At 37.8% G+C, this 26,144-nt stretch overlaps 1 protein-coding gene across 3 annotated transcripts in view; it reads right to left on the bottom strand.

The window, feature by feature from the left end:
• Positions 1–799: 799 nt before the first annotated feature.
• Positions 800–26,144, bottom strand: part of ITGB6 (integrin subunit beta 6) — a 49,995-nt gene continuing 24,650 nt past the window's right edge. For 2 of the 3 annotated variants that reach the window (XM_032693723.1, XM_032693724.1), the window contains 8 exons: positions 22,144–22,233; positions 17,355–17,489; positions 16,741–17,158; positions 16,056–16,278; positions 13,091–13,188; positions 8,385–8,504; positions 5,772–5,938; positions 2,568–4,450 (listed from right to left, as the gene is read on the bottom strand). In XM_032693723.1, the coding sequence (XP_032549614.1) occupies positions 4,349–4,450; positions 5,772–5,938; positions 8,385–8,504; positions 13,091–13,188; positions 16,056–16,278; positions 16,741–17,158; positions 17,355–17,489; positions 22,144–22,233 (1,353 nt within the window). In that variant the 3' untranslated portion in view covers positions 2,568–4,348. Of the gene's footprint in view, positions 4,451–5,771; positions 5,939–8,384; positions 8,505–13,090; positions 13,189–16,055; positions 16,279–16,740; positions 17,159–17,354; positions 17,490–22,143; positions 22,234–26,144 lie in introns of all 3 variants that reach the window. The other variant, XM_032693725.1, reaches the window with a different exon arrangement.

The following is a 26,144-nucleotide window of genomic DNA, read 5'->3' as shown; positions in this document are numbered from 1 at the left end:
CCTTTTTTTTATCTACACCACCTGTTGTTATTGTGGGTTAGTTGCTATCTGTCAATGTTAGCTGATATGTAGATCAGTAAAAACATAGAGGTTTCTAAGCATGACCCATTCATAAAAACAAACAAACCAAGAAAGTCTTGGGGTAGAATACGTTCCAAATCACATGCCATGAGTATACATTATGCAATTGTATCACTTTTTTTTCACAATCCAGTGTGAAATGCAAGAGAACATGATCTTACTGTATGCCTGGAGAATACAACAGACTTTAAATATGGTTCTATTAAGGATGGAGAGGAATGTTCTCTTCCTCAGAGCAGGAAATCAGCAAACATCGAAATACATGACTTTTCATTAGAGGAAAAAAAGGAATTAAAGGGATTAAAAAGAACATATGCACCTTGTTGTGTATTTCCTGAAAGATATTGCTGCTGTTACACTTACAGAATGGATGGATCTTTAGCTTTAAGCAAGTTGTGCAAATTAGGGATCACTGTACAAAAGAATCATAGAATGGTTTGAGTTGGAAGGGAACTAAAAGATCATCTAGTTCCAAAGAATGAAAGAATGCCATATGTCATCAATCAGAGTTCCAGAAATAGGTTGCTTACAACATTCATCCACTAACTCATTTCCTTGAAAAGTAAAAGGATCACAAATGAAGAAAATCCAGACATTAAATTGCTGTCTTAAAAAAGGGGAGAGAAGTTATAAAATAATCTCTAGGGTATGACAAAGCATGAAAAATTTGCTAAGATTCATAAAACTATATGAAAACAATGGTAAAGACAGATGCCAAAATAGAAAATATAGAATGAACAATTAAAAATATTAGAAATGCATTCAATTTTACAATCTTTATTCAAGGTCAGATAACTCCTTTTTTACACAAACAAGTTGAGACATTTACCGGTTTCTTTCAAATGGATGAAGCTAAAAATTGTCTCTTTTTTTTTTTTACTTTTAGACTGTGTGTGGTAATTTTCATGGGGCAATAACTCCCTTATGTCCACTGCAAAACAGACTTGAACTTCTACATAAAGACAGATGAGACATGGAGAGTTGCACTTGACATCTCAGTCCTGTATCCCAGACTCATTACCCACTTGTTATATTACAAAACAAAGTTGAATGCAATCTGGACATGTAAAATACCAACCAACATGCAACTTTTATAAATCAAACAAAAATTATCCATTTAACATACATTATTGAAATTACTATGCTATACCATGTAAAAGATACACAAATACCCTAAAATTGCTAAGGATTATTCTTTAATTCAATTTAACTCTTCAGTGAACAGTAGTATTACTATTAAAAAATGTTTTGTCCACTCTCAAGGTCCAGCCTCAGGCCAAAACAGTATTTGTGAAAACAGCAGAAAGACTTTTTCATCCCACTCACCACACACAAACCCACTTATAGTTTGGTGGAGGAAAATAGAATAGAGAGAAAAATATGAACTTTGGTACAAATGCTACAAGATGAAAGTGATATAGTTAATACAGAAGGATGAACATCACTCTTATCTCTAGGGTGAATGCCAAATAAGATCTTGAAAGTTCTTGAAATCTGGGAGTTTAGTTGAAATCTAAATTAATGCTGGTAAAAGAATGGCTCATATGAATGAGTCTAGTTATTTGATATCCCTCAATAACAGAAACCTTCCTCACCAAGCCCTTCTATTTTCTCTCTTCTCATGAATTCCTAATTATTTGAGTGATTTCCATCCTGACAGTTCGGAAGGTGGACAGAAGATTTATAGTACAGTCATCGCAGCAGGGAAATTGCAAATCATACTCCCTGATTTCATTACATCTTTGATAATTTGGAGAGAGATTGTTAGGAGGAGTAATTGGGCTGTAAACATTGTCTACATACCAAATTGGATCCTTGCTGATGACCAGAACATGCAAGTGATGAGAAGAGAGCAAGAAGCTTTGTGAAACAAAATCTCCTGTAGGAACATGGAATGTAGACCACCAAGCATTTGATATGAAATGCAAACACCACCCTTTTAATAACATTTGAATACTGAGATATGTTGCAATATTGAAATGGGTGACCTACAGAAGAAAGGCTTTCAACCCTAATATTGAGCAGCAGAATCAGCCTTCTCAGAAACAGAACTTAAATGGTATTTAATAAACAGTATAGATTTTTATTACTTAAAAAGTAATAAAAATATTTTCATTTCTTTTAGAGAAAGTTTATAATTTGATGACTTCTGCGTGAGAAACAAAAGAGTAACAGATAACTTACATGGGCTAAATCCAGATTTCCCTAGCCCCTTAGGCAATCCTGACCCAAGTAGTATCTAATCAGATTCAGGGGCCAGCTTTGCATCCCATGAGTTTATCCACATGCCAGGGAAACAGGATTTGATCCCACATGTAACTTGCACTGACATCCGTGGGAGTCTAGTGGTTGGAAGGGCCACAGATGCAAGTTTTTATCTGTGCACAGTTTCCACAATGAGATATGCAGGAATACCAAAGAGTACAGATGCGAATCTGTTCCAGTATAATAACAGACATAATTTCCATCATACTTACTACATGGATATTGCATCACCTTCTTTCCAAAGGCATCTGATACTATTTCTCTTTGCACAGAAATATATAAGTTCTAATCCACTTACAGAGAGTATTAATCAGTTTGTTTAAACAAAACAATCTTTGTAAACGAAAACTAATAGTTTCACTGAAACTAGATCCTCATCTGTAGCCATTGACTCCAGTAGGCTTTGGATCAGGCCCTAAAACAGGCATGGGTCAGTCTCACTTCCAGAAACTGTAGCAAATATGGAGTCTGAAGTTGCACAGACTTTGTAAATATTTATTACAAAATGGACATAATTTTTTTTAGATCAAATACATGATTTACCACAGGGAATGTATGTGATTGTTTGTGACTGTGTCAATGTTTCTTTGATTTCTAAGTTTTCTTTTCTAAGTACCTTCATATGTACCTTTTGACCACCTGTTTTAGAGTAGCAAAAAATGCAGCTGAGAAGTGATACTAAAACATAAAGTACATTAGTGAGATCTTAAAATAGCCCAGTGCTGTAATTTTTCTATGCCAGCATGCTAGCTGCTTTTTGGGGCTTTTTTACCTGGTGCTATGCATGGTAACAGCATTACAATTTAAATATTTATGGCAAGTCATCTGTAACTAGCTAAAACTGAGATTTAAAAATCCTCATTAACATAATGTAAATGAATATGAAGTGAAATCCATAGATCTGTTTCTTGCTTAGTTTGGGGGAAAATAACCAAACAACCCAGCCCAAAAGAGCTGAATATGTTATTTCACATATGACTAAACAGTTTGGCTGCTGGGCATTGAAAGAACCTCACAATTTTGGGTATATCAACAAAAAAGTACTGTCTTTGTGTGTGATACTGAGTATTTTGTGTGAACATTTTCTGCATGTAAAGGGCTCCTGAACCAGTTTGTGTGATGGGCCAGCATGTGAGGTTTATTTTGAGGGTCTAAACCATTCACAGGATGCAAATGGTGAAATGGAGTTCTGGTAATCCTCTGGTTTAAAAGAGTCTCTACTGGGGCCTCTAATTTACAGATATTTACCTTTTGTTCTGGATCCTTTCTACTAGAATTTAAAGGAAAAAAAATACCAGTCTATGCCTGGAGCAGAAAAGTATTCACTGCAAGTGAATAAGGCTTGACTTAGCTTTCCCCAAGAAAACCCCAGGGACTGGGTCCTTAAAGAACATCAAACAGCAACATGGACAAGGAAAGAGGGAAACAGGACAAGAAAGAAGAATCACAGAGGAAATGCTTCTGTATAACTTAGGAACATAAGACAGGCAATAACACTACTTTTTTCTGATGAAAAACTATTCAGTCACGCAGGTGGTATGAGGAAGCTCTATCCTCAGTAGTTTAAGCTTCATTCATGAAAAAAAATCTTTTTTAAATTTAAATCAGCCCACCAGATAGACTGGTACAAATACATTCCTAAACACAAATATATGGGATTGTTTGTATGAACAAAGTAGTGTAAAGCTCATTGTAAATACCTAATTTAACAAAAATAGGCTTACATATGATAATTTTTAATCCTCAGTATTAATGACAAAATTATTTGTGATGCCATTTTTTTAAGATGGGGGCTTAATAATAAAGAATTCAATTTTTTAATATTTCTACCAACCTTTATATCTAATATGATATTTATATTTTTCCCAACACAAGATATATTTTCTCCAACAGAACGGTTATACCACTGCAAGGTGCAAACAAATATCACATGATCAGCTGAGAAGAAACAGGTGTTTTTAGATTCCCTGCCAGGATAACTAAATTTGTAGTGTTGGAGGTGCTAGTAGAAATCTGCAGCCATGGCCCCTTTTTGCTTTTCTTGATTCTTGTAAGTTACATTTTTAAAAGTGGTTGTTGAGCCTCTGTAGAGTGGATTTGTTTCCTAAAAAACAAACAAACAAAAAAAAGAACCAAAACAAAAAGAAGTGAAATGGGAGTCACACAGTGTTTGTATAGAAGTAATTATGTACTTTTGATGACTTTAGAATAGCCTTCAGTGCCTCACATTCCAAGCCACTGAAATTCAGAGTGGTCTATAAGAGGCAGCACAAACCAGCCTGGGGTCAGGAACACGCTCTCCTTCACGTCTGCCTCCCAGATTAAAGTAATGCACATTGTCAAACAATACTTTATTAAATGCGTCCCATATAATCTGTGTATCAAACCTGGTGGCTGGACGATTATAAAAGCACAGAGAGTGTCTCAGCAGTGAGGTGTCACCTGTCATGGTCCTCTTTCTTGAGCCACATAGGCTATCTACCCTGTGGTGGGAGAAGGGCAAGTCTCATCTGAGCTTTTAATCTTGGTCTCTCATCAATCACTTCCTATCCTTTCAACTTGTGACAGAAAAGAAAATTAAAATGCTTCTATCAGGTGTATCCTTCCCTTCCCTCTTACCATATGTAGCTCTCCTGAAGGATCAAGAAAACATTCTCAGGTGGCCTTGCCTGTAAGTAACTGATTTTTCCCATCTCAAAAGCTGAAAGGCTGACAGTGCCCATTCTTGGAGAAATGTTGCAATCACAGGACTTGGTAGGAGAACAGAGCGGAATAAACAGCAGCACATCGCCTGTCCTCCTGACACTCCCTAGAAATGCTTACTCAACATGCTTGTTTTTCAAAGATCCTCAGAAGTCTTGAAGATTTTGCAAAAGAGCAAAAAAGTCAAGGGCAGAAAGGAAAGAAAAAAAGGGAACATGTGGTGTAAGCTTGCATTAGATGCCTTAAGCTATAGATAGAAGATAAGGCCTGAATTTCTCTGTCCTTTTACCTACATTTTGGACAGCTTCCGTTCACTGCTCCTCTGTGTGAGTGGGCTCCCATCACAGAGGCCACCACCAACCTCTCTTTCCTAAACAGCTGTTTCTGGGCAGAGAGGTACACCTCTGGTAATCACATAGGCAGCCAACAACTTTGTTAAAATTAATCAAAGACAGGGCACTAATTAAAAACAACTAATAAAAATAAAGTTATCTACACATTCTTACATGTGCAAGAAATTAAACCAGGAGATTAAACTCTAGATATTTTTCATCCATAAAGGAATCATAATTTTGCTTTATAGGATACTAAATGTAGTGAAAACCTACCAGCAAAATCTATCCATTTAAAAGAACAAAACCAAGACACAGAATTTTAAAGGCAGTTGTGCATCATGCAACCAAATTAAATAGCCTTGTATGAAATCAATGCCTGTCACGTACCGTTTGCCATTTAACTTTTGATTTTTCTGCTTCAAACTTGGCCACCTCTTTTCGGTCTTGAACTGACACCAGCAATTTCCATATACAAAGCAAAACAATGCCAATGAGAAGGATAGCAAGGGTGACACCCACCATTATCATTGGGATATTTGGAAGTTGTGTGCAATCTGTGGAAAAAAAACCAGTTGTGACTGTGGATATCTCCAATCAGTAAATCTTAGGCAATTAAAAACAGCCAAGAAGTGTTCTGGGCTTCTCATTTGCCATGAGCTGTGCACACCTTTTTCTTCAAATCCACATTATTTTCCTCCTGCTAGCTTGCTAAAGGGTTTGTGAAACCAGTTGAAAAATATTGCATTAAAAAATTAAAAAAATTAATTGCTAATTTGTTCCACTGCGCTTTTACCACGTCAATCAGTTAGCACCTGCTGGATACAGAAACAGATTCAGAAAAGCCAGAAAATTGATTTCAGATCTGTGCCAATATAATCCTAAAAAACAGGGCTGAGTTGACAAGATTATGAATTTTACAATGTTATGGCTGGAGCTCTAGTCCAATTAACTGATATTCAGCGTGTTGCAGAAGAAAAGATTCTAGCGAGATCTGTATCAGGGTAAAGTCATCAATGATATTGATAAAACAGAGGAAACTACATTACTGTCATGAATACAATCGGTAAAAAAACCCTTTAGACTTGTTGAAAATGTAGGACTGGGCAATTGGAAGCAATTTTGGATTTCAAGTCCTGAATTAATTTTATCATACAATATTTCAGAGAGTCAAAATTAAAACTGAAGTTTTTGCTTCACCAAAACACAAAGAAGTTTGATTCTTTTAATATTAGAAAGTATTGCTTATGTAAGTTGAACACTGCTATTTTAAAAAATTTTCTGCTAAACCATGGTTTAAGGACATCGAAAAATTCATTTCAACGAATTTGTCTTACATGACTGTATTTCACATTTTGATTTTGCTTTATGTCATCAGTTGACTAATTCTGAGGGGTCTGGTTTGAGCAGTGGGCTGGCATTCTGGCTACTGGTGCCATATTGACTTTACTGTCATCTATTGTTCTGCTCCTGGGCCTTGAAATGTGAACTGAGGTAAGACCTCAAGAAATTCTCTAGAAACATGATTTCATTCATGGAAGTGAAGATGGTTATTGTAGCACTGTGGGAGAGCCACTACACAGCAGTCATTGCTTAAGGAAATACCTTCTTTAAAATATTTTTTTGGGGTTTGTTTGGGTTTTTTTCCTAAATCTACTTAAAATACATAATAAAGGTATTTAATAAAGAGAAAATTTTACCCTTAAATTCTTGTGTCTTAAGAGTGTAGTTTACAAAGAGATGTGCTTCTTTAATGCTAGCTTTGTTACAACCATCTTTGCTGTACTAGTAACCTATACAAAACCAGACCACTATTCATATGGCAGAAGTTGCTTTTGTTGCGCAGTGAAATCACTTTTGTTCTCACGTTTGCTAAAGAAAGGCTACACAAAGGGTTAATAAAACAAATGCCATTTGTGCTAACAGAAGTAAGTTACAAATCTGCATGGCTTTGCCTAAAACATAACTAATATTTAGTACGAAGATGTCTTGATTGCCTGGAAGATAAAATATTTGGCTGCTGAAAAGTAGTGTCTGGGTTCTCTCTTGTCCTACCTGATTAGGAGATTTAATAAAAAATCAGTAGTGAAACAACAGTAAATAAAGAAGTCATGTTAATGAGAGGACATAAAGAGATGTGTTCTGTATCTGTTAGTTATTCAAAATATTCAGAACTTAATGAGAGCTGGAGCACGCCTCCTATGAAGATGGGCTGAGAGAGTGGGGGTTGTTCAGCCTGGAAAAAGAAGGCTTTGGAGAGACCTAAAGAGCACTTTCCACTACCTAAAGGGGCTACAAGACAGCTGGAGGGGGACTTTTTACAAGGGCATGTAGTGACAGGACAAGGGGGATTGGCTTTAAATTGAAAGAGGATAGATTTATATTGGATATTAGGAAGAAATTCTTTTCTGTGAGGGTGATGAGGCCCTGACACAGGTTGCTCAACACCTCAACACCTCAACCCTGGCAGTGTTCAAGGCCAGGCTGGATAGAGCTCTGAGAACGGTATACCTGCTTGGGACAGGGCACTTGGAACTAGATGATCTTTTAGGTCCCTTCCAACCCAAACCATTCTATGATTCTATGATACTACAACATTCAACGGAATTACAAATATATTTTAGAATTTCATCAGGTAAACTCAATCAGATAGTCTTTTGAATATTTGTCCATCTATGAAATATATATAAATTTCAAAGTCAATTATAGTTTTATCATATAATGCAAATGACATCTGGTATCTCAGAATTGCACAAGGCTTTAAAAAAATTTGCTTATTCTTGTAGCAATGATCACTGTGCCCATCTTTCATGAAAGGTCAAGTATTCATTTTACCACTGCATTAAATAAGTACTTGAGGAGGTGCTCTTTTGGCTGGGCAGAGAAGAACTACAAACACAGGGAGGTGCTGTTCTGCTTAAAAGAGCTCAGCTTCTAGATTGCTCACTCTGTCTGTGGTTTTTAATCAGATTTCACATAGGAAAAGCAATATTCACTGCTTACCTTTCTGTTCTATGCTGTGAATGACTGTCCTTCCCTGTTCATCCACAGCCAGTAGAAATGTGGTTATACATTCATTTTCCCCCTGCAAAGAGCAGGAAATGGATTTATCCTCTGAATAATCTGCAGAGAGAAGAAAAAAAGTCATTCATCAGATCAAATTAAATTTAACATTTAATAACTAGAGAGACTGCTGGCATCACGTTTGTCATAGCCTCATCTGTGGGTGGTAAAGAGTGAAAGACAAAAGCAGTAACACTCTCAGAATTTCCACTAAACTTAATGGCTTTTCTACCAATGCCAATTTTGTTTAGTTTCTGATTTTTCACTTATATTTCCAAAGAACTAATCCCGATGTTGTCAATCTGCACTGACCACCTAGTGTGTCCTATTAGTGCGCTGTGAATTTCAATGAATTGGAAGTGCCTTCAAGATACTTAACTGCCATCTTTCTAGGAAATGTAGTAGTCCCAAATTAGAGGACAAAGTAAAGAGTAGAACCAAGTGTGTTCCTTTGGTTTACAGCTACTCCTGCCATCTCTAGATCACGTGTCAGAAGTAAATATACTTATATCAAACAGCAATGGATGCTGTTAGAAGGACTGCCATTCATTTCTTCCACAAGAGCTCCCTCAAAGGTCGGTATGTGTCCTGTACTGTCACAAGAGTAAACATAGATTAATAACAGAAAACTGTAATTCTGGGATTTTTGTAATGTGATTCCAGGGGAAGCAAATAAAGTGACCTGAGATGACAGTCTGCCCTTGTTTATTCGTCTCTCCACTTACTGTTGATCTGCACAAAAGCTTAATCCACTTCTTTCCTTCCAGATCATTCCTAACTGGGGAGCTTTTCTGCTGAGAAAAATTCATTCAAAGGGAACAGGGAGACAGGAGGAAGCTGGCTTTGAGGGACAATATAAAGCAAATAAGACAATCAAAAATTACCATAATTTGGAACGCAATCATAATATAATATTTTACAGAGAAAAAATATCTTATAACTGTGTGCAATAATGGATCATAAAGAAACCTATGGTACATAAAGAAATAAGTGCTCACTCTGGTTTTTTTATTCACATGGCTTATTATCATAAGGTTGGTCTTACAGAAAACACTATTAAACGCTATAGAAAATATGACAGTATTGACGACACTAGTCCCTTTCTCTGCTTGTTATAAAAAGAGAATCACATCTGGTTGGATTTTAATGGAAACATGCTCTTGATTTGCGATAATCTTGTATTTAACCTGTTGCCTGTCCTTAGTGGCAGAGCAATGTGTTATCTAGCAAGGAGACAGGCAGCCAAGACTTGCTGATTTAACAAGATTTGGTTTTGTTAGAAGGGCCACAAACTGCAGACTGACGGCTCTCATTGCCAGGTCACAGTTCCAGTAACACCGTCACAAGTTCTGCAATATTTGTGCTTTCCCAACTCCTTTAAGCAAGCAGATTCAAAATATTAGCTTGCTTAAAACAAACAAAAAAAAAAGGGTAGTTGTTAGCTATCCTGAAGACAGCGAAAAACTTGCAGACATATTCCAAATATCATCCAGAAGGCAGTAACAGCACATGTATTAGATATTTTTAAATAGTAATTTTTAATTTAATGTCATCATTTGAAACCAAGGGGAGCAGATGTATGATTATGTGTAATGATATAGAAATGAAAGCAAAGATGCCCGTTCAAGCTATTCAGAACCCAGCTTACAGTTAATATTTTTATTTCTCTGATGTTATTTTTAGGATGAGGGATCACTAAGAGACTCTATTGCATATATTATTTGCAGTTCATCAGCACAAAAATTTGCCAACGTAGGTAAATTCCTGTAATTTACATCTATGTAATTTTCTGCATTCTGCAGTGAATCATCATACTCTTCTCACTTCTGCCTGCAGCCTAATGCTATTAATTTCAATTGTATTTGAAATCATCGGAGTCACACTGGAGAAGGAATTGGTAACAGTGGCAAGATGGATACTCAAAGTATGAAAGACTCCTAATGGACACTAATATAAAAGATTCAACAAAAAAAATTGACTGTAAATTTAAATGTCATTATGCCCTTTCTTGTTTGCCTTTTGCTCAACAAAATGCTTTTTTTGAACGGAGTTCATCTCACTTTGAGTCATAACAGAGCACTGTTGATATAGAGGTTTATTCAGGCTTCAGTATCCACTTTGCTGCTGCATTTGGAATTCATGGGTGTCAGCACTACGAGGGAGGAAAAACTCAGTTTCTCCAAAGAAAGCGTAACTGTCCCTGCTGGTCTTGTGGCAGCAACAGCCTGGTGCCCTGTGGCTGGGGTGGTGGCAGGAACCACATTTTTGGAACAGTGGTTCTTCTTGGGTAGCGAGGCCTCCTCTTGCACTCATCTGGCAAAGGAGGGATTAGCCTAACTTAAATGTTCAAGTACTAAAAGTGAATGAAAATAAATGTATAAAAGTGATGCCTGCTGGGGAGATAAGCCCAGTAAGTGTGAAGCCATTAGCACCTCCAGAGCTGCTGGGCATCCTATTCCCTGACAGATCCTTAAGGGGAATGGCTGGCCCATTGTGTTGTGGGGAGCAGGAGGAGAAACCCCTGGCAACCCCAGAACCAAAGCAGAGGAAGTGAAAGCCACGACTCAGAGCCTAAAATGGGCATTCTCATTTAGAAAACAGGAAAATGTAAAGCCTATCCTTTTTTCCTTGCTTCATACTTCCAGTCATCGTATTGCAACATACACATGCAAAAGAGAAATGAAATTTTTTAAGTGCTAATGTTTTATTTAAACTAAAGCTATTGCTTTTGTTTGTCTCAAAAGCCTTGAAGCATTAAAGAAACCGAAACATAAACCAGAAAGAAGTAGACTACCATATGAAGTTGCTCAATACTCTTTCTTAAATATTATGTGATGTGTCAGTTATAGTGTTTTCAAATTGTTGAGATTGTTTATTCTATGATTATTTTTTAATTCTTATTTTGAAGGTTATTTTTTTCCTCTAAGGACTTCTTAATGAGGCTACCTCCATGCCAAAACAAATCCTTGGAGCTATTAGACAGGCATTTAAGATGAAACACAGTTTGCAACAGCTTCATCTTTTTCTCTTTTTTTCTTTTTTTTTAGAGGTCCAGATGGGAACAGTTATTCAGTCTTCACTACAGTAGTTGCTGTAACTGCTAGAAATAAATTTTAAACCTAAAGAAGTAGCTGACAGTCCCAGTCAGGGAAGCATAGGACATGAAAAAAATAAATAAGCAGGAATAGGAGATGGTATTGTCATGCTCATATTCCAGCAACCTCTGTGTATGTGAACAGGCATATAAATGGCTGTTTCTGCTCTTGATCAGTTTTCATTATATTTGAAAATAGAATGTTTTATATATTCCAATCTACAAATATCTGCCATCTGACAACAGCAACTTGCAAACTTTACAGAGATACAATAGAAGTGTTTATATGTTTTTTAAAGCCTGTAAAGATATTTTTATATTTATAAACAAATACTGATGTTTAGAAAGCCAAAGCATGATAATAATTTTAATAAAAATACAAAATTATAATTAATTGTCCTTACAAGGGCAATATTTGTGATATTTGAGCTCTGTATTATGGAGTATTGTCACCCAAAAAAAAGGGTGTAGCTTTCCTGGAAATATGTACATCAGTGATGACATTTCTACATGCACAGCTCTGGATAGCCTTCCAACAGCTTGCAGACACAAACCATAGACATGCACACAGGATTCTCCATTATCATCCTTATTCTTACATTTGTCTTATGTAATGCTTATTGTACGTATGTGATGTGGATACAATACACCTATGCAGAATATACCACCTAAGGGGTCCTTCTGCTGTACCTTTTGCAACCAGACATGTCTATCTGGTATTTGCCTTTTTAGCCACCAGCGCACTTGTAACAAATGTGGGTAGAGCCCTTCCCAAATCTTTGATCACAAAGCCCAGCCGTAATGTCCTGCCTCACTTAACTACTGCATGTGCCACAGGGTTGGGACTAGAATTGCCATTAGAATACATACAGACTATCTGTTGAACAGGCAAGCGTCTTCCCCTACAAAAAGAAAAATATGCACTCTTTCATTTAAAGGTTTGTTTCTGGTTTTTTTTTTTTTATTTTCGTGCTTTTTGGTTTTCTTTCTCTGATAGTAACATCTCTCTCAAGATTAATTACTGTTCCAGAAACTTCCCTTGATGGAGGGCAGCTTTGAATTAAAGTGAACAACTGGAAGATGTGCTTAGCCTTTTAGAATATAAGAAATGTCTTTGCCACAGGTTAAAGGGCTGTGTCTAGTCAACCAGCGATAATCAAGGGTCTGCCTAAGGACTGGAGTCAGGTTTTGTATTTGCATGGTAGAAGAAGCCCCATTGGAACTCATGGTACAGGCGTAACTTAAACTTAGGGACTTTCATCAATCACTGGTTTGCAGGGACTGGTATTTATTAAATTCTATACTTTCCTGCATAAACTTCTTAGAAAATAGGCATGACTCAATATGATAATTAACCTGAAAGGGTAACACCAGCCCTGTTCTGCATTTCCTGCTTGCCTCAGAAGAACCATAAATGACAGTAATTGCCTTATGAGCCATAAAATAATTCCACAGCAGAAAAACAAGGCTACTTTCAAATATAAAATTACTGAAAGTGGAACCTACCACTAATCACACACACACACAAGAAAGGAAGACTGAGTATACCAACCCTTTGCAATGCCGACAGTTGCATCAACCAATTTGCATTTTTCACTGCAATCTCCCAGTGACTTGTCATCAGAAGCCAAGTGACATTCCACACAGCTCCTGTGGAAGATAATTCAGCAGCCCATCAATCTCTGCCTGTCACAAAGTAACAAGACAAAAGCCAGTATGTGTGCATCTGCATTTTAAAAGGAAGCTAAATAAAAGCTCTCCTGCTATGGATACAGCAGTTCTCAGGAATATGATAGGTACTGCCACCAAAAAAAATCCCAACAAAACCAAGCAAAAAAAACCCCCACCTGAATAAAGGTATTGTGGATAAGCTCTGTCTTGTCCTCTATTCTCTCCCAGTTTATTAGCTACCAGACAGAACCCCAGGCAACATTATTCATGTAGGTCTATCAAAGACATGTGGTTAGTCACACACAACATTCATTTTTAAAAATTTCAAAAATAAATATTCTGAACATTAAATACTCTTACACAAAATATCATCTGAAGGAATTCCTATCGGATGAGTGATATCTGAAATTGACTTCAAAGAGATCAAGTTGGGGCACCAAGTATAAGTCTACCTTTGTTGAAAGTCTGTTGAATAATGTATTAAAACACTTTTCAGGTGTCTCAATGGTTGTCTCTTGAATGTGATTACTTGTGTCAGGAATTAGCGTTTATTAATGGAAAATAAAACAACAAATAGAATTAATACATGAAAATTTCTGATGAAAAATGCATATACTGATTTCTTACAAATAGCTTCAGGGGCAGAGACTGAGAAAATCTGAAGAACTGAATGCATAAAAGAAGGGAAGGGAAGGGAAGGTTCTGGAAGGGAAGGGAAGGGAAGGTTCTGGAAGGGAAGGTTCTGGAAGGTTCTGGAAGGTTCTGGAAGGGAAGGTTCTGGAAGGGAAGGTTCTGGAAGGTTCTGGAAGGGAAGGTTCTGGAAGGGAAGGGAAGGGAAGGTTCTGGAAGGGAAGGGAAGGGAAGGGAAGGTTCTGGAAGGGAAGGGAAGGTTCTGGAAGGGAAGGGAAGGTTCTGGAAGGGAAGGTTCTGGAAGGGAAGGTTCTGGAAGGGAAGGGAAGGTTCTGGAAGGGAAGGGAAGGTTCTGGAAGGGAAGGTTCTGGAAGGGAAGGTTCTGGAAGGGAAGGTTCTGGAAGGGAAGGGAAGGGAAGGTTCTGGAAGGGAAGGGAAGGGAAGGGAAGGGAAGGGAAGGGAAGGGAAGGGAAGGGAAGGGAAGGGAAGGGAAGGGAAGGGAAGGGAAGGGAAGGGAAGGGAAGGGAAGGGAAGGGAAGGGAAGGGAAGGGAAGGGAAGGGAAGGGAAAACAGTGGCTGTTTTCTGTTGCACTGAGTTATACATATCCATGGGAATATGCTGAGGCTGCTGAGTTTATCTTCAGGGGATGGAGATGGCCTTATCGCTTGCTCTGTAGATAGTGAATAGTAAAGTGAGCAGGTAATGGGATAGCCTCTATCTCATGGAGACAAATTAAGTGTTGTTGGTTTTGTCATATTTGCCATGTTTCTTTTACAACACATTCTCTTTCTCAGCTGCCTAGCCATTGATCTCCACCCTCTCTGACCTGGTCTTTCAGCTCTCTTGGTTACCCTACTCAGGTATTCCCAATATTCTCTCTCTCCTGGCTTTTTGTGCCCTGCATTTCAGCACGAGAAAACACTGAAGTAGAGAGAAAAGATCTAACATTGCATACAATATACATGTTTAAGCGGGATAATGTAATGCCTATCATGTAACTTTATATTTCTTATTCTCTGCCAAATTGGGCAGAGCAAAGCAGCAGCCTCGTCCTTCATGTTTAGAGCAGTTGCATGCAGAAATTCTCTTTACTCACAGCTTTGAACATACTGAGAGGCTGACTTTTGTAGGTCAAATTTAGCACTAACAGAAACAGATTCATGATTTAATCACATGCCATGGAATAGCTTCTTACTTAGATACAGTAGAGACTGCAATGACAGGTATGAAAATGCAGCGATGGAGAGCTGGTATGGAAGAGAAATGGGACTCAACTCTAAATAAGGAGACAGGACATCATCATGAAACATGCAGCTGAAACTGCTCATCACTCAGAAGGCAAAGCCAGGGTCATTAATAACATGTTCTGTGAAGCCTAATTCAACTTCTAGCTTAAATTTCTGCTGAAGACTGCCCAGTTTGGACTGTAGCCCTGCAAGAGCTCATTTAATACAAGCATGAGGGATGGTGTACTTAGAGTGGTCAGCTTCACAACCTGAGTATTTTTGGTTGATTTTCCTGTTATGCACCATAGCATTCACCTCGCATCACATCAGGAAAGCTACATAAATTTTGTATGCTCAGTGGACAGAAGACATTTCACCATTTACAATCAATTTATCATCAACTTACACATGACATACAGCTACCCATTAATTCATCCCCAGACTATTACCTAGTTTATCATACTTGCACCTTTTTAATTCAGCCAAGCTTAACTGAATTTGGACTATGAATTTGCAGATGTATAAAGCTTGAGTGGACAACACTACCTTATTCATTCATATGCATGAGAATGGTAATACAAATGCCAATTTTTTTCTGCAAGTCCTCATTTTGGCTGTAGCAGCCATGCTGGGACATTTTTATTTTGTACTATGCACTGGAAGGAGGTTTGTCTGGTTTTGTCTGATGTCATATAAGGTCACCGTTCTTATTAGTTATACAGCCAGGGACAGCAGTGGAACTGTGAAGTTTTACCTGTGCTGCTTGAAGGTAATTTAATTGTTTTCCATAAAGTCCTTTTATGCGAGAGTAGTGCTCATGAATGGTTGAAATATGAATTATCACTACCTCTCTCAAAGGGCAAAGAAGCTCTTGGGTTCTGGTCTGTAAATCCAATTTACAGACACAGCAGTAAACATACTGCTGAGGCAGTATAAGAAATAGATACCTGGATGATACTAACATCAGAGATGTAAAACCAGCACATTACCATCTGGAACTGCAAGAGTCACCGCAGAGAGGGCATTTTTCACATGTTTGGCCTGAAGTCCCTGGATGGGTGCAAGCACATGTCCCACAGATGCATTCTCCTCTCCCACTGCACAGTGTCCCATCCTCAGCAATGCAGGCACTGGTGTCAGTTGTGCAATTACAGTATTCGCCAGTCCATCCACTGTGGCACTTGCATTCCCCACAATCACAGTCACCATTGCCTGGAAAAACATTTATTGTGCTTCAGATCAGTCTCTTAATAAGAATCTGAATGATGACCTATAAAATCATTCTCCTTAATAGAAAATATTTTTCCCTCTCTAACCTTTCTTCCGAACATCTTTCTCTCCCAGCATTTTCAGTTTTAAGCTAGAGGATCAAATTTTTGTTTAGATTGGCTGTAAGCCAGTGCAGCTCCATTGTCTTTACTGGAGTCCTCCACACAGACCTTGTCTCCTGACAGTGCACAACCTTATGGGTAAATACTTCTGATTTATAATGATATAGCCCAGGAAAAAAACTGTTTTAAGTCTAAAGACCATGCAGAAATAGGAAATCACACTTTATACAGAATTGATTGCAACTGAATATATGATGAAAATACACATTCACAAGCTCACAGCTAAGGGTGAGTCAATAAAGCTCAAAATACAGACACTCAAAATAGCACCAAGGGACCATACCTCCACACTGAAGCCCTCTGTGCCTCCCACAGGAGAAGTCATCACACTCGCAGTGAGGCCCGTACACCTTTCCGTACGGGGACGGGTGGCACACGCACTGCCCACAGTAGCAGTCACCTCTCCCGCTGCAGGAGCTCTGACCAGCTGAGCCCTTGCAGGAACTGGTGCCCAGGGAGCTCTCGTCGCACTCACAGTGCGGCCCCACATACCCCGGGTTGCAGACGCACACCCCACACTCGAACGATCCTTTCCCTTGGTTGCATTTTGGGCTGTTTATCTCGGCCTTTGTCTGACAGTTGCAGCTGCATAGGGGATGTATTTCCATTTCCAGCACGTCACTGAGTCCCACAGGTTTTATCATGATATGCCTTCTGTTTTTTTCACAAGAGGGGAGACTTACAGTCACATTGAAAGAGACCTGGAAGACAGAATGGGGGCTTCACTCCCTGTGAAGCACAGGGAGTTCTGCAGAGTAGTCAGGACAGAGTAATAGATACTGCCAGCTTTTTGGTAATTTTTTTGAAGGAAGATTATTTAATAAAGAGAAAACTCTCTACGTTGGTGTCCTAAATTCTCTGGACTTGATGTCTTTTGAGAATTTGTTCTTTACTTACTGTATCTCCCACTTTCACACGAGAGCATTTCTTCTGATGTGGAAAAATGGTCCCATTGTTACAAATGGCCGTGAAGGAGAGATTGAGCCCTTCTGTCTCTCCCAGGATCTCCAACTCCACCTCAGACCTCAGCTCCTTCAAGGAAAAAAAGTGAGACGAATGGAGTGATAACACTGCCAAGCTCTGCCAATGTTCTGCGTCTGTGTAACCTGGACTGTAACTTATCCCAGCTTACACAGAAGTAAACCCATGCTTTGGCACTTTGTTTACAGACCTCTTTATTGCAAGAAAAACAGGGAACAAGCAAAACAAAGCAAATGCCAGTAGGCCTGGCTTTCAGTGGAAAGCAATGGTGGCATCAGTTTAATATCCGCTATCACGGGGCTTATTTCCTGTCCTTGCAGGAGAACAAATTCAATGTTTTATTAAATCATCTTTCATCACTCTGCTGACTGATACAGGTTTTCCTTTAGGTCTGGTCTTACTGAGGTGCGGATTTGTGTCCCTGATTGCATTGCTAGCTCTGGGCTTTTCCTGATTAGCCAGACTGTGTAAATATTGCTCCCTCCCTTCCTTTCTTCTCTCGATGGAAATTCCTGCTTCATAAGCTGTATGTGCTATTTCAAGCTGTATTCAACAACATTCTCATTTCTTAAATCAATTTGTTCAGTCAAACTTTCATTTCGTAATTCACAAACTTTCTTCCTGAACTTGCTCATACTAGGTTTTTGTATTTTAAGTCTTTAAAATATTTTACAGCCTGCTTACACAGGCTTAATCCAAAGCCTGTCACAGACAATGGGGAAATTCCCTATGATTTCATTGGCCTGTGGATCCAGTAAATGGAAATTTTTCAAAAGTACCTCAGCAACTGCTGAGTAAACATCTCACTGACTTGACTTTGTGCTCATGCGAGCCTAGTTGCTTACAAAATACCCCCTGCCCTTCAGTCAGAGCATGAGGAGCTTGCTGACCTTACTTCAGTGAGTCATTCTACTAAAGTTATCGGGATGACTCACTGGAGTAAAGGTCTGGTTGGAGTAAATCAAAGTAAAAGTAGAATAGGTATAAACCTGCATAGACAACAACTCTCTGTCCTTTGTACATTCCCTAGGAATTTGTCTTAGGGTTGTAAAACTATGCCCTGGGCATCAGGTTGGTAATGTTAGTAGCTTTAGATATGTCCAAATTTCCCTTTACATTTATTTTAGAGATAGGTGCTTATGTCGCTATTGAAACAATGCAGAGAGTCATAAAAATTTGTTTGCAATAGGTGGGCTCTCACGAAAGGACCAAATATAAACATCTAGATAAAACTGTAACTGTTGGTATGTGCTGATGTTACAGGAGATATCACCAATAGTTCCTCTTCCACCAGCTGCAAAACTTCAAGGCTCGAACAGAGTGCAACTGTGACAGAAAATTAAATGCTGTGGAACACCAAATCATAGTAGTTTGAATTCTGGAGTCTGTATTGGGTCATTTGAATGTGCCTTGCTATTGTGAGAGGTCAGATTGGACACCTTATGCCACTGAAAATGAACACATAAACTGTGACAAATTTGAATTTTTTGTATCTTAATATCTGTGAGCACTTCTAATGTTGTTTTAAATTTACTGAGCTGCCTGACCATACTTTGAAGACAGATAGCAGACAGTTTAGTGAGCTTCAGGCCATTCACAGAGAAACATTTATGGTTCAAAAAATTTTCTGAATGAAAGAACAGACAAAGCAGTGTTACATACTTGTGCCCTTTTGTTACCTGTCTTTTCTAATATACTATTTCTTTGGTCTCATTTTGTTGCAAGTGAAAGGATCAAACACTGGGGGAAAAAAGCAACAAGTGGAATTTTTCTGAAATTTTAAAATCTTGGAATGGCTTTAATCAAACGGCCTGCTATCTGTCACAATGCATTTGAGCTTATAGCTTTGCAATACAAAGTTGTGGGGAATTCAATGCTAAACAAAACAGGCAGAAATATGCTTACAGAAGAAAATGAATCATACTTGGGAAGAACATGAGAACTCCTTGTAACAAATATTTTGACAGCTCAGACTTTCTTAACTTTCTTACTTCCTCTCTGAAGATTCTAGATGGCAACACATTGTGAATGGCATTAGCAAACCTTATGCTTGCACAGCAAGCAAATACTCGAAAACACTTTAAAAGTGTTAAAAGATTTAATCTAACTCTACCCAGGGGGACAAAGAGTTATTTATTCCTTTTGTGTGAGTAAAAAACAGAGACACGTGACATTGAATTACATTGCTGAGAGTATCATGAAAAGTGTCTGACAGAAGTGGCATTAGATCTTTGGGTTTGCACGTGATTTTTAACTGTAGATCTACCTTAATTTCCCCCCTCACAGTAAAAACCTCAAAATTAGATATCTTCACTTACATCAAATAAGGTGGGGTTTGTGTTTCCTGCTTGGAAGATTTTCAATCTTGAAGCAATAAGATTTTTAATCTTTAAGGTAATATGTAATAAGATGGACTTAGGGAAATTTTGAGTGTGACATGTTGCTACTTGTACACATTTTACATCTTGAAATGTATGTGGGATTTTAAGAACCTATGTGCCGCTCTGGTGATCTGTCTGGACATGCTGTACCTGGATGAGGATGTGACAAGTTATGGCCCAAAGGCAGAACCACCCTTTCTGCAGTCACCTCCCTGATGCTCCTCGAGTGGAACAAGCACAGAGCTTGGAGCTCCCTCCAAACCATGCCCATGGGATGGGTGAAAACAGGATCAGCTGAAACAGCTCAGGAGCTGCATCGTGTTCACCACTGACAGCTCTGAGAGCTGGTCATCTCAAAGCATGTAGCAGCTAAAAAGCCAACAATGTCCTAAGTATATGAGCAAGGAGGCTGAGAACAAGACAGGGGGCATAATTTTGTCTTTGTATAAACATTAGTGTGCCCTCTGTTGTGTACTGCAAGCTCTTGTGGTCTCCACATGTCAGGAAGCACTCGTTAGAGTCAGGGAGCATAAAGGTACAGTCAGATAAAGTCACCAAGAGCGTGGAGCAGCAAAAGAGAGACTTAAAAGGCTGGGATTGTCCAATTTGAGATTGGACAACTGAGAAGATTGGACTGTGGGTGGAAGATGTTTTAGTGATAAAATATTATGAAATCATGAAGACATTAAGATAAGGTAAATGCAGAGCTCTTATTCACCAAATTCTGCAACAGCAGAACTAAAGTGGACTCTGTGAAATTTTAAAGCATAGGGAGTAGGCTAAGATAGGAATAAGAAAAGTGTATCTTGACACAGTGTGACTGAAGTCCTTTTTGCCATAGAAGGTAACAGAAGCTGAAAAATCAGCAAGTTCAAAAATGAGAGTAGGAAAAAAGTCATAGATGATAGGAACATAAACAGATGCTAAGAGGAATAGGCAAGGATGCACTCTCCACATTAGCGATGTTCCAGTGAAGCACCATTCTGCACTTGATGTTACAGCACCAGCACATAGCCCTGGAACTTTTTTTTGTGTTTTTCCATTACTTACTGGACAACAAATTGGTATTTCAGCTGTTAACTGTTGGAACCTCTGCCTATATGTTAGAGTGCCATCTTGGAGAAATCCTGACAGGAACCAGATGTGACTTAACAGCAGGTTGGAATCCAGAAGTGAAATTCTGTTGCCACTCAAAGTTTAGCAATTGCTTTCCTCATGTGAAAATTCCCTCACTTGTATTTATTAAATTTGTAAACTCCTAAGACTAGCCCTGAAGCTCTTTCCTTATATATAATTTTCCATAGAATGGAGAATCTTCTGGTACTTTGTATCTCATTTAAAAAATCATACTTCACAAATTGTATTACTTTCGTAAGAGTTATAAGAGTCATAAGAATCTGGTTGTTTTTGACCAAGACCAAAATAATTTTTGCATAGTGATGATTATCTCATTCAGGTGATAGAAGGAAGAGCAGGAAAAAAGTAAGGAAAGAAGCAGAAGCTATTTGCAAAGAGTTGTTTGTCATTGCAGACAACTGGTAGAGCAGGTTTTTTTAAAAAATGGGCTGAGACAGAAGACAGAAATCTTTTGTATATCAGTATATATATAAATTAATATATCTGAGTAAAGACCTGTACAATTGTCTAAGAACACTGCCCCGACAGAAGAGAAACAGGCACGCAGAATGCATTTTACAAACAAAGCTCTGAAGAGCAGTGCTGTGTTTATGTTCCTGACATCGTTACAGTATTTCTTTGTATTACTTAAACAAACCCATTCAAGTCTTGATATTATCTAAATAAACTCATATTGGCTCCTGTGTTCCCCTTTTCAAAAACTTCAGAACAGTCTCACAGGGGCAGCACCAAATTGCTAAAGCAGAGAAAAGCACTGAGCATGGGATAGCGCTTTTTTCCCCCAGATATTCCCACAAGGCAATTGTATATCTGCTCTGGTGGCAGCTACCAGCTGGGAGGAAACTGAGTCCCCGTCCAGGTGCAGAACTGGGAGCCCTGAATATTAAAGAAGCCTCAAGAGTAGGTGTGAAATAAAAGACTATGATGAAGGCAAGACAGATGAGACACTGATTTAAATTCAGCATTCCAGAAGAACCAAGGCATGACAGATGATTATAGGAATTTTGTTTCTGCGCTCCCTCAATCCTCAGAGTGAACACAACCTTTCCTGTTAAGGTCATCACCTAGCATTAAAAGACGATGTAATCAGTGCATAAAAAGAATTGAAGACACTTGTTTTTACTAAATTGCAAGCCAATTTTGAACACAGAAACATGAAGGAAAAGACTGCATTATAACCATCCTACCTGATATGCAGTAATGATCAGCTGGAGAATATTTCCAGAATCCTTCTGTAGTCGTCCAACGGTAGCTCCAGGAATAAGTTTTGCATAGTTCTGAAAACATAAAAAATTAATTTAAAGCACAAAAAACCCCTAGGTGACAAGGAGCTAACATCTAAAAAACCCAAACCAAAATAAAAAAACAAAAACCAAAAAACTCCTACAACAAAACCAAATACATTGAAGCCAGCTAAAATAAATGACAGTGTCATTTTCAAGGATCCCTGCAGACTCCATTCCACATGTCCTAATGAAAAAGTCCTATGGAGAAGAGCTAGTTTCACTGAAAATTCATTGGACATATATTGCTGAATCACCTCTATGTTTGATTCTATAGTATTCTTTGAGCTCTAATTTTTCAAATTTAGAAGGAGGATATATTCAATCAACAGTTTTGTTTTTCTCTAATAAAAATATCGAGAAACAGACTCATCTGCTCTACTGTTGCTGCACGATTGAAGAGTCTTGGACTCTACATTTTTGTCCTTGCAGATGTATCTTAGTGATCTGTGGCTATGAAAGATTGTATGTTAAATTTACATTAATATTATAGTACCTATTTAGCAATTTATTTTGGTGATAAGCTTTCTTTTCATTTTGCATCAAATTGCATTGTGCCACTAGCATGACACCTAGCAGCTAGAGTTTAAATATGCTGAATTAAAATTTATCTTGCCTGATTGTTAACGACATGAACTTCCCTTGCTTGTACCCGTGACTTTGGAAAACAGTGTATTCATCATTAAAAAACCCATATTGTAGTATTAATTTTCTTTTGCATGGTAACATATCAATGCTGTTATTCTTAATAAAAAAAATCCAGAGAACTATTAATAACATGGATAATTTGATACTCTTATATCCTTCTTATACTTCATATCTCCAAAAGCCCTGTGATTACTCTATATATTATGTGTGGAATAGTTATCATTCATTAGATTTCTAAAGTGCTATTGTTAATCAGTGGGATTAACTACATTTCAAGTTACAGCTGGTGACTTCTCATTCCTGACTCCTCCTGTGATTAGTGCCCTCTCAAGGATTCCTGGAATATTGAAACTGCATTTTTTGCACATGACCTTTTTTGTGAGAAAAGATGATAAACCTGGAATTTAAAATATAGCCCTCTTTAATCTGTGGTATGCAAAGCAAACAGCAGGGATATACCACTCTGAAGACTTCATTTGATCTTTCCTCTTTGAACAAAAATTTTCTGCATGGTGATACAGGGATGACGTTTCAAGCCCAGGCTAAGCACTTATCTCCAGTCCATTGGTTAAACCCTACCTTTTAGCAAATATTTCTGTTTAACCACGAATAAGGTGAGGCATATTGATGCTTTTGGGGTGCTACTATGGTAAAACATCCAAAGGATGCAATGGAATTTACTCTTTTGGCAAATATTCACTAAGAGGTGAAGTGCCATTTTATAGAGATATTCTAATTTATGTTAGGGAAATTGGACAATTATATATTTGACCTCAGTGGTGTCGTGTCTTTTAGCTTGGTAAATGAAAGAAGAATTTTCATCATAAATAGAGTGTCATGGCAAATACATAAAAATAATTTAAAATTCTGTTAAAGTGTGGAGACTAGAGTATTTTTAGTTAAATTTTCAGCAGTGCAATGCAGCATGAAATGCCAATTCTCAAGCCTCATTCTTCCGTGATATAAATAGAAATAATTAATCCAAAAAGAGTAATTTCTGTTTTGAAAGAGGTGCTGCTTAGTCAGGATTAAAGAGAGAGTCTTTCCCTTATCTAGATTTGAATAAATTTTTAAAGAATTCTGCTTGAAAACAAATAATATCAACAATAATAGCAACTATTTCATAGAAGCTTAAAGACTGTTGTTTTCTTTTATGCTAAAATAGGATACGTCAAAATATAATTATTATTACAATAGTCACAGATGAGTGAATGGTTTCTATAGGATAAAAACATCCTCTGCTGCTTTGGTAAGACTCATCTGAGACCAATGATGCTAAAAGTTAGATATACATGAATATATTTTAAAAGATAATAAAAAAAATTCTTTTTTATAAATCATCTCAAATTATCTGGGCTCAGTGTAAGGAATTTTCTCTACTCTCTTGAATTTAATTTTGAGTGGCTGTAAAAATGTTTCCACATGACTGCTTCTTGTACACAGAAGTTCTTGTGCTCAGGGACAGCGTCAGATGTCAGACCTAAATGATCTCTTGCAATTGCTGTACAGTAGCTGTTTGGATGCATGGAAGGATCAAAACTAACACCAGCTCTGTAAAAGCATATGTATTCTCTGCTTGTGCCACCCATAATAATTGTGTGTTAGATAATTATACACATACAGTAAGTGGGTAAAGTGAAAATTCAGTTGAAGAGGATCAACAATATAACATGAATGAATTATTTTGGGCTAAATTGTTGGGGATTATATAGGGCTAGAAATATAAAACATGTATTTGACAGTCTGAACACTGCACTTAAGACTAATGGAATCTATCAAGTGTATTTAAAGAGGTGCTTTCTAAGCCCTCACAATAATTTCAATGTATGTTTGTCCCTAAGAACTGAATTATAAATAACAATGGTCAGTATTGGGATCTGATATAATTAGATGCTGAGTTCAAGTAGATTTGTGATGAGATATTTGGGGAGAGGCTTTCCACCTCCAAGAATAATTGGAAAGGTTTTCAGAGGGAGGCTGCAGAATCTCCATTGCTGAAGCTTTTAAAAAGTGAAACACCAAGACAAATGTGGTTTAATGGTGGTTTAGGGTCCTCTGCTACCTCTTCCAGGCTACCTGAGCAGTGGCCTTACCACAAGAATAACTCTTGCCTTGTTTTGTTCTTTTTACATTCTTAAGTGTGGATACTGGTTATTTACATTTATATTACAAAATTTGCATCACACAGATGAGAACATGGCTCTATTGCCCTGTTTGCATATCCTACATGAACCCTTGAAAGTATATTGCACTGTGAAAAAACTGCACTGTGACACTTATATGCGAGTTTTGTATTTGCTTTGACTGCTTTTCCACGTCACCTACAGGACAAAAAGCAGACCATAACAACTACAGCTATCCAAAGAAGTGAAAGAAAGCAGTACTAAAAGATGAAAGCAGCAGATAGAATATATTCGGTGGGATTACTCTACACCCTACAAGATAGAAGATAGTTGTACTTTCTTTTTTCTGAAAAGAAAGTAATGAGAACAAACCATTCCCTAGTTGGGTTAACCAGGGAATTTTTTTGTAGCTATTAGCCTTTGTTTAGTGTTACCATGAACAAAGGATGCCCCTCGGTAACTTTGATACTGATATAAGACACAGAGATACTGGAATAGAAACACCTTGATAAGAATGCTGTTGGCCATCTCTGAGGGTGACCACTAGCAATTTCCAGGGAAAAATACAATGCCATCAGTAAGAAAAAAGTTTCTTTGGACAGAATAAGGCTCTTTAAATCAAAGAGATATTTCCAAACTAACTTCCTAGAACTGCCCTTATTTATGCAGCACCTATTAAAATCAGGAAAAATATTTCACTTCTCATTAACTGGGTCTCTATTAATAAAATGCTGAGCAATAATGGAATTTAGTAAATTTTTTTAAATGTAAAATATTAATTAAACTATGCAAGGACTATCGAATCTCATTGCATTTGTAGATTGACTTCTGCTGTTACCGATCTAAATTTTCATCATCCAGCTCAGTATTTAATACAGTCTTTAAAAAGGCCAGGCAGTCAGTGCTTCAAGATGCAGAGTGTTTCCTCCCTTGTCAAGGCTGTAATATGAGAATCAGTTTATGAAAGTTGTGACTTCTGTCAATTTTGTAAAACAGCTGGAGCATTACTTTTACTCTAAACAACTCTACCACTGGAATCAGCTACAGAAGTACTGGGGGAGTCTTCCCTGGCTTACACAGAGGACAGAAATAGAACACTGTCATACTGGTGAGTACCTCAAGGATGCATCTGCT

The sequence above is a fragment of the Chiroxiphia lanceolata genome, chromosome 7, assembly GCF_009829145.1.
Source record: "Chiroxiphia lanceolata isolate bChiLan1 chromosome 7, bChiLan1.pri, whole genome shotgun sequence".
NCBI classification, from domain to species: Eukaryota; Metazoa; Chordata; class Aves; order Passeriformes; family Pipridae; genus Chiroxiphia; species Chiroxiphia lanceolata.
The sequence above is the reverse complement of the archived record's forward strand: the minus strand, read 5'-3'. Positions and strand labels throughout refer to the sequence as shown.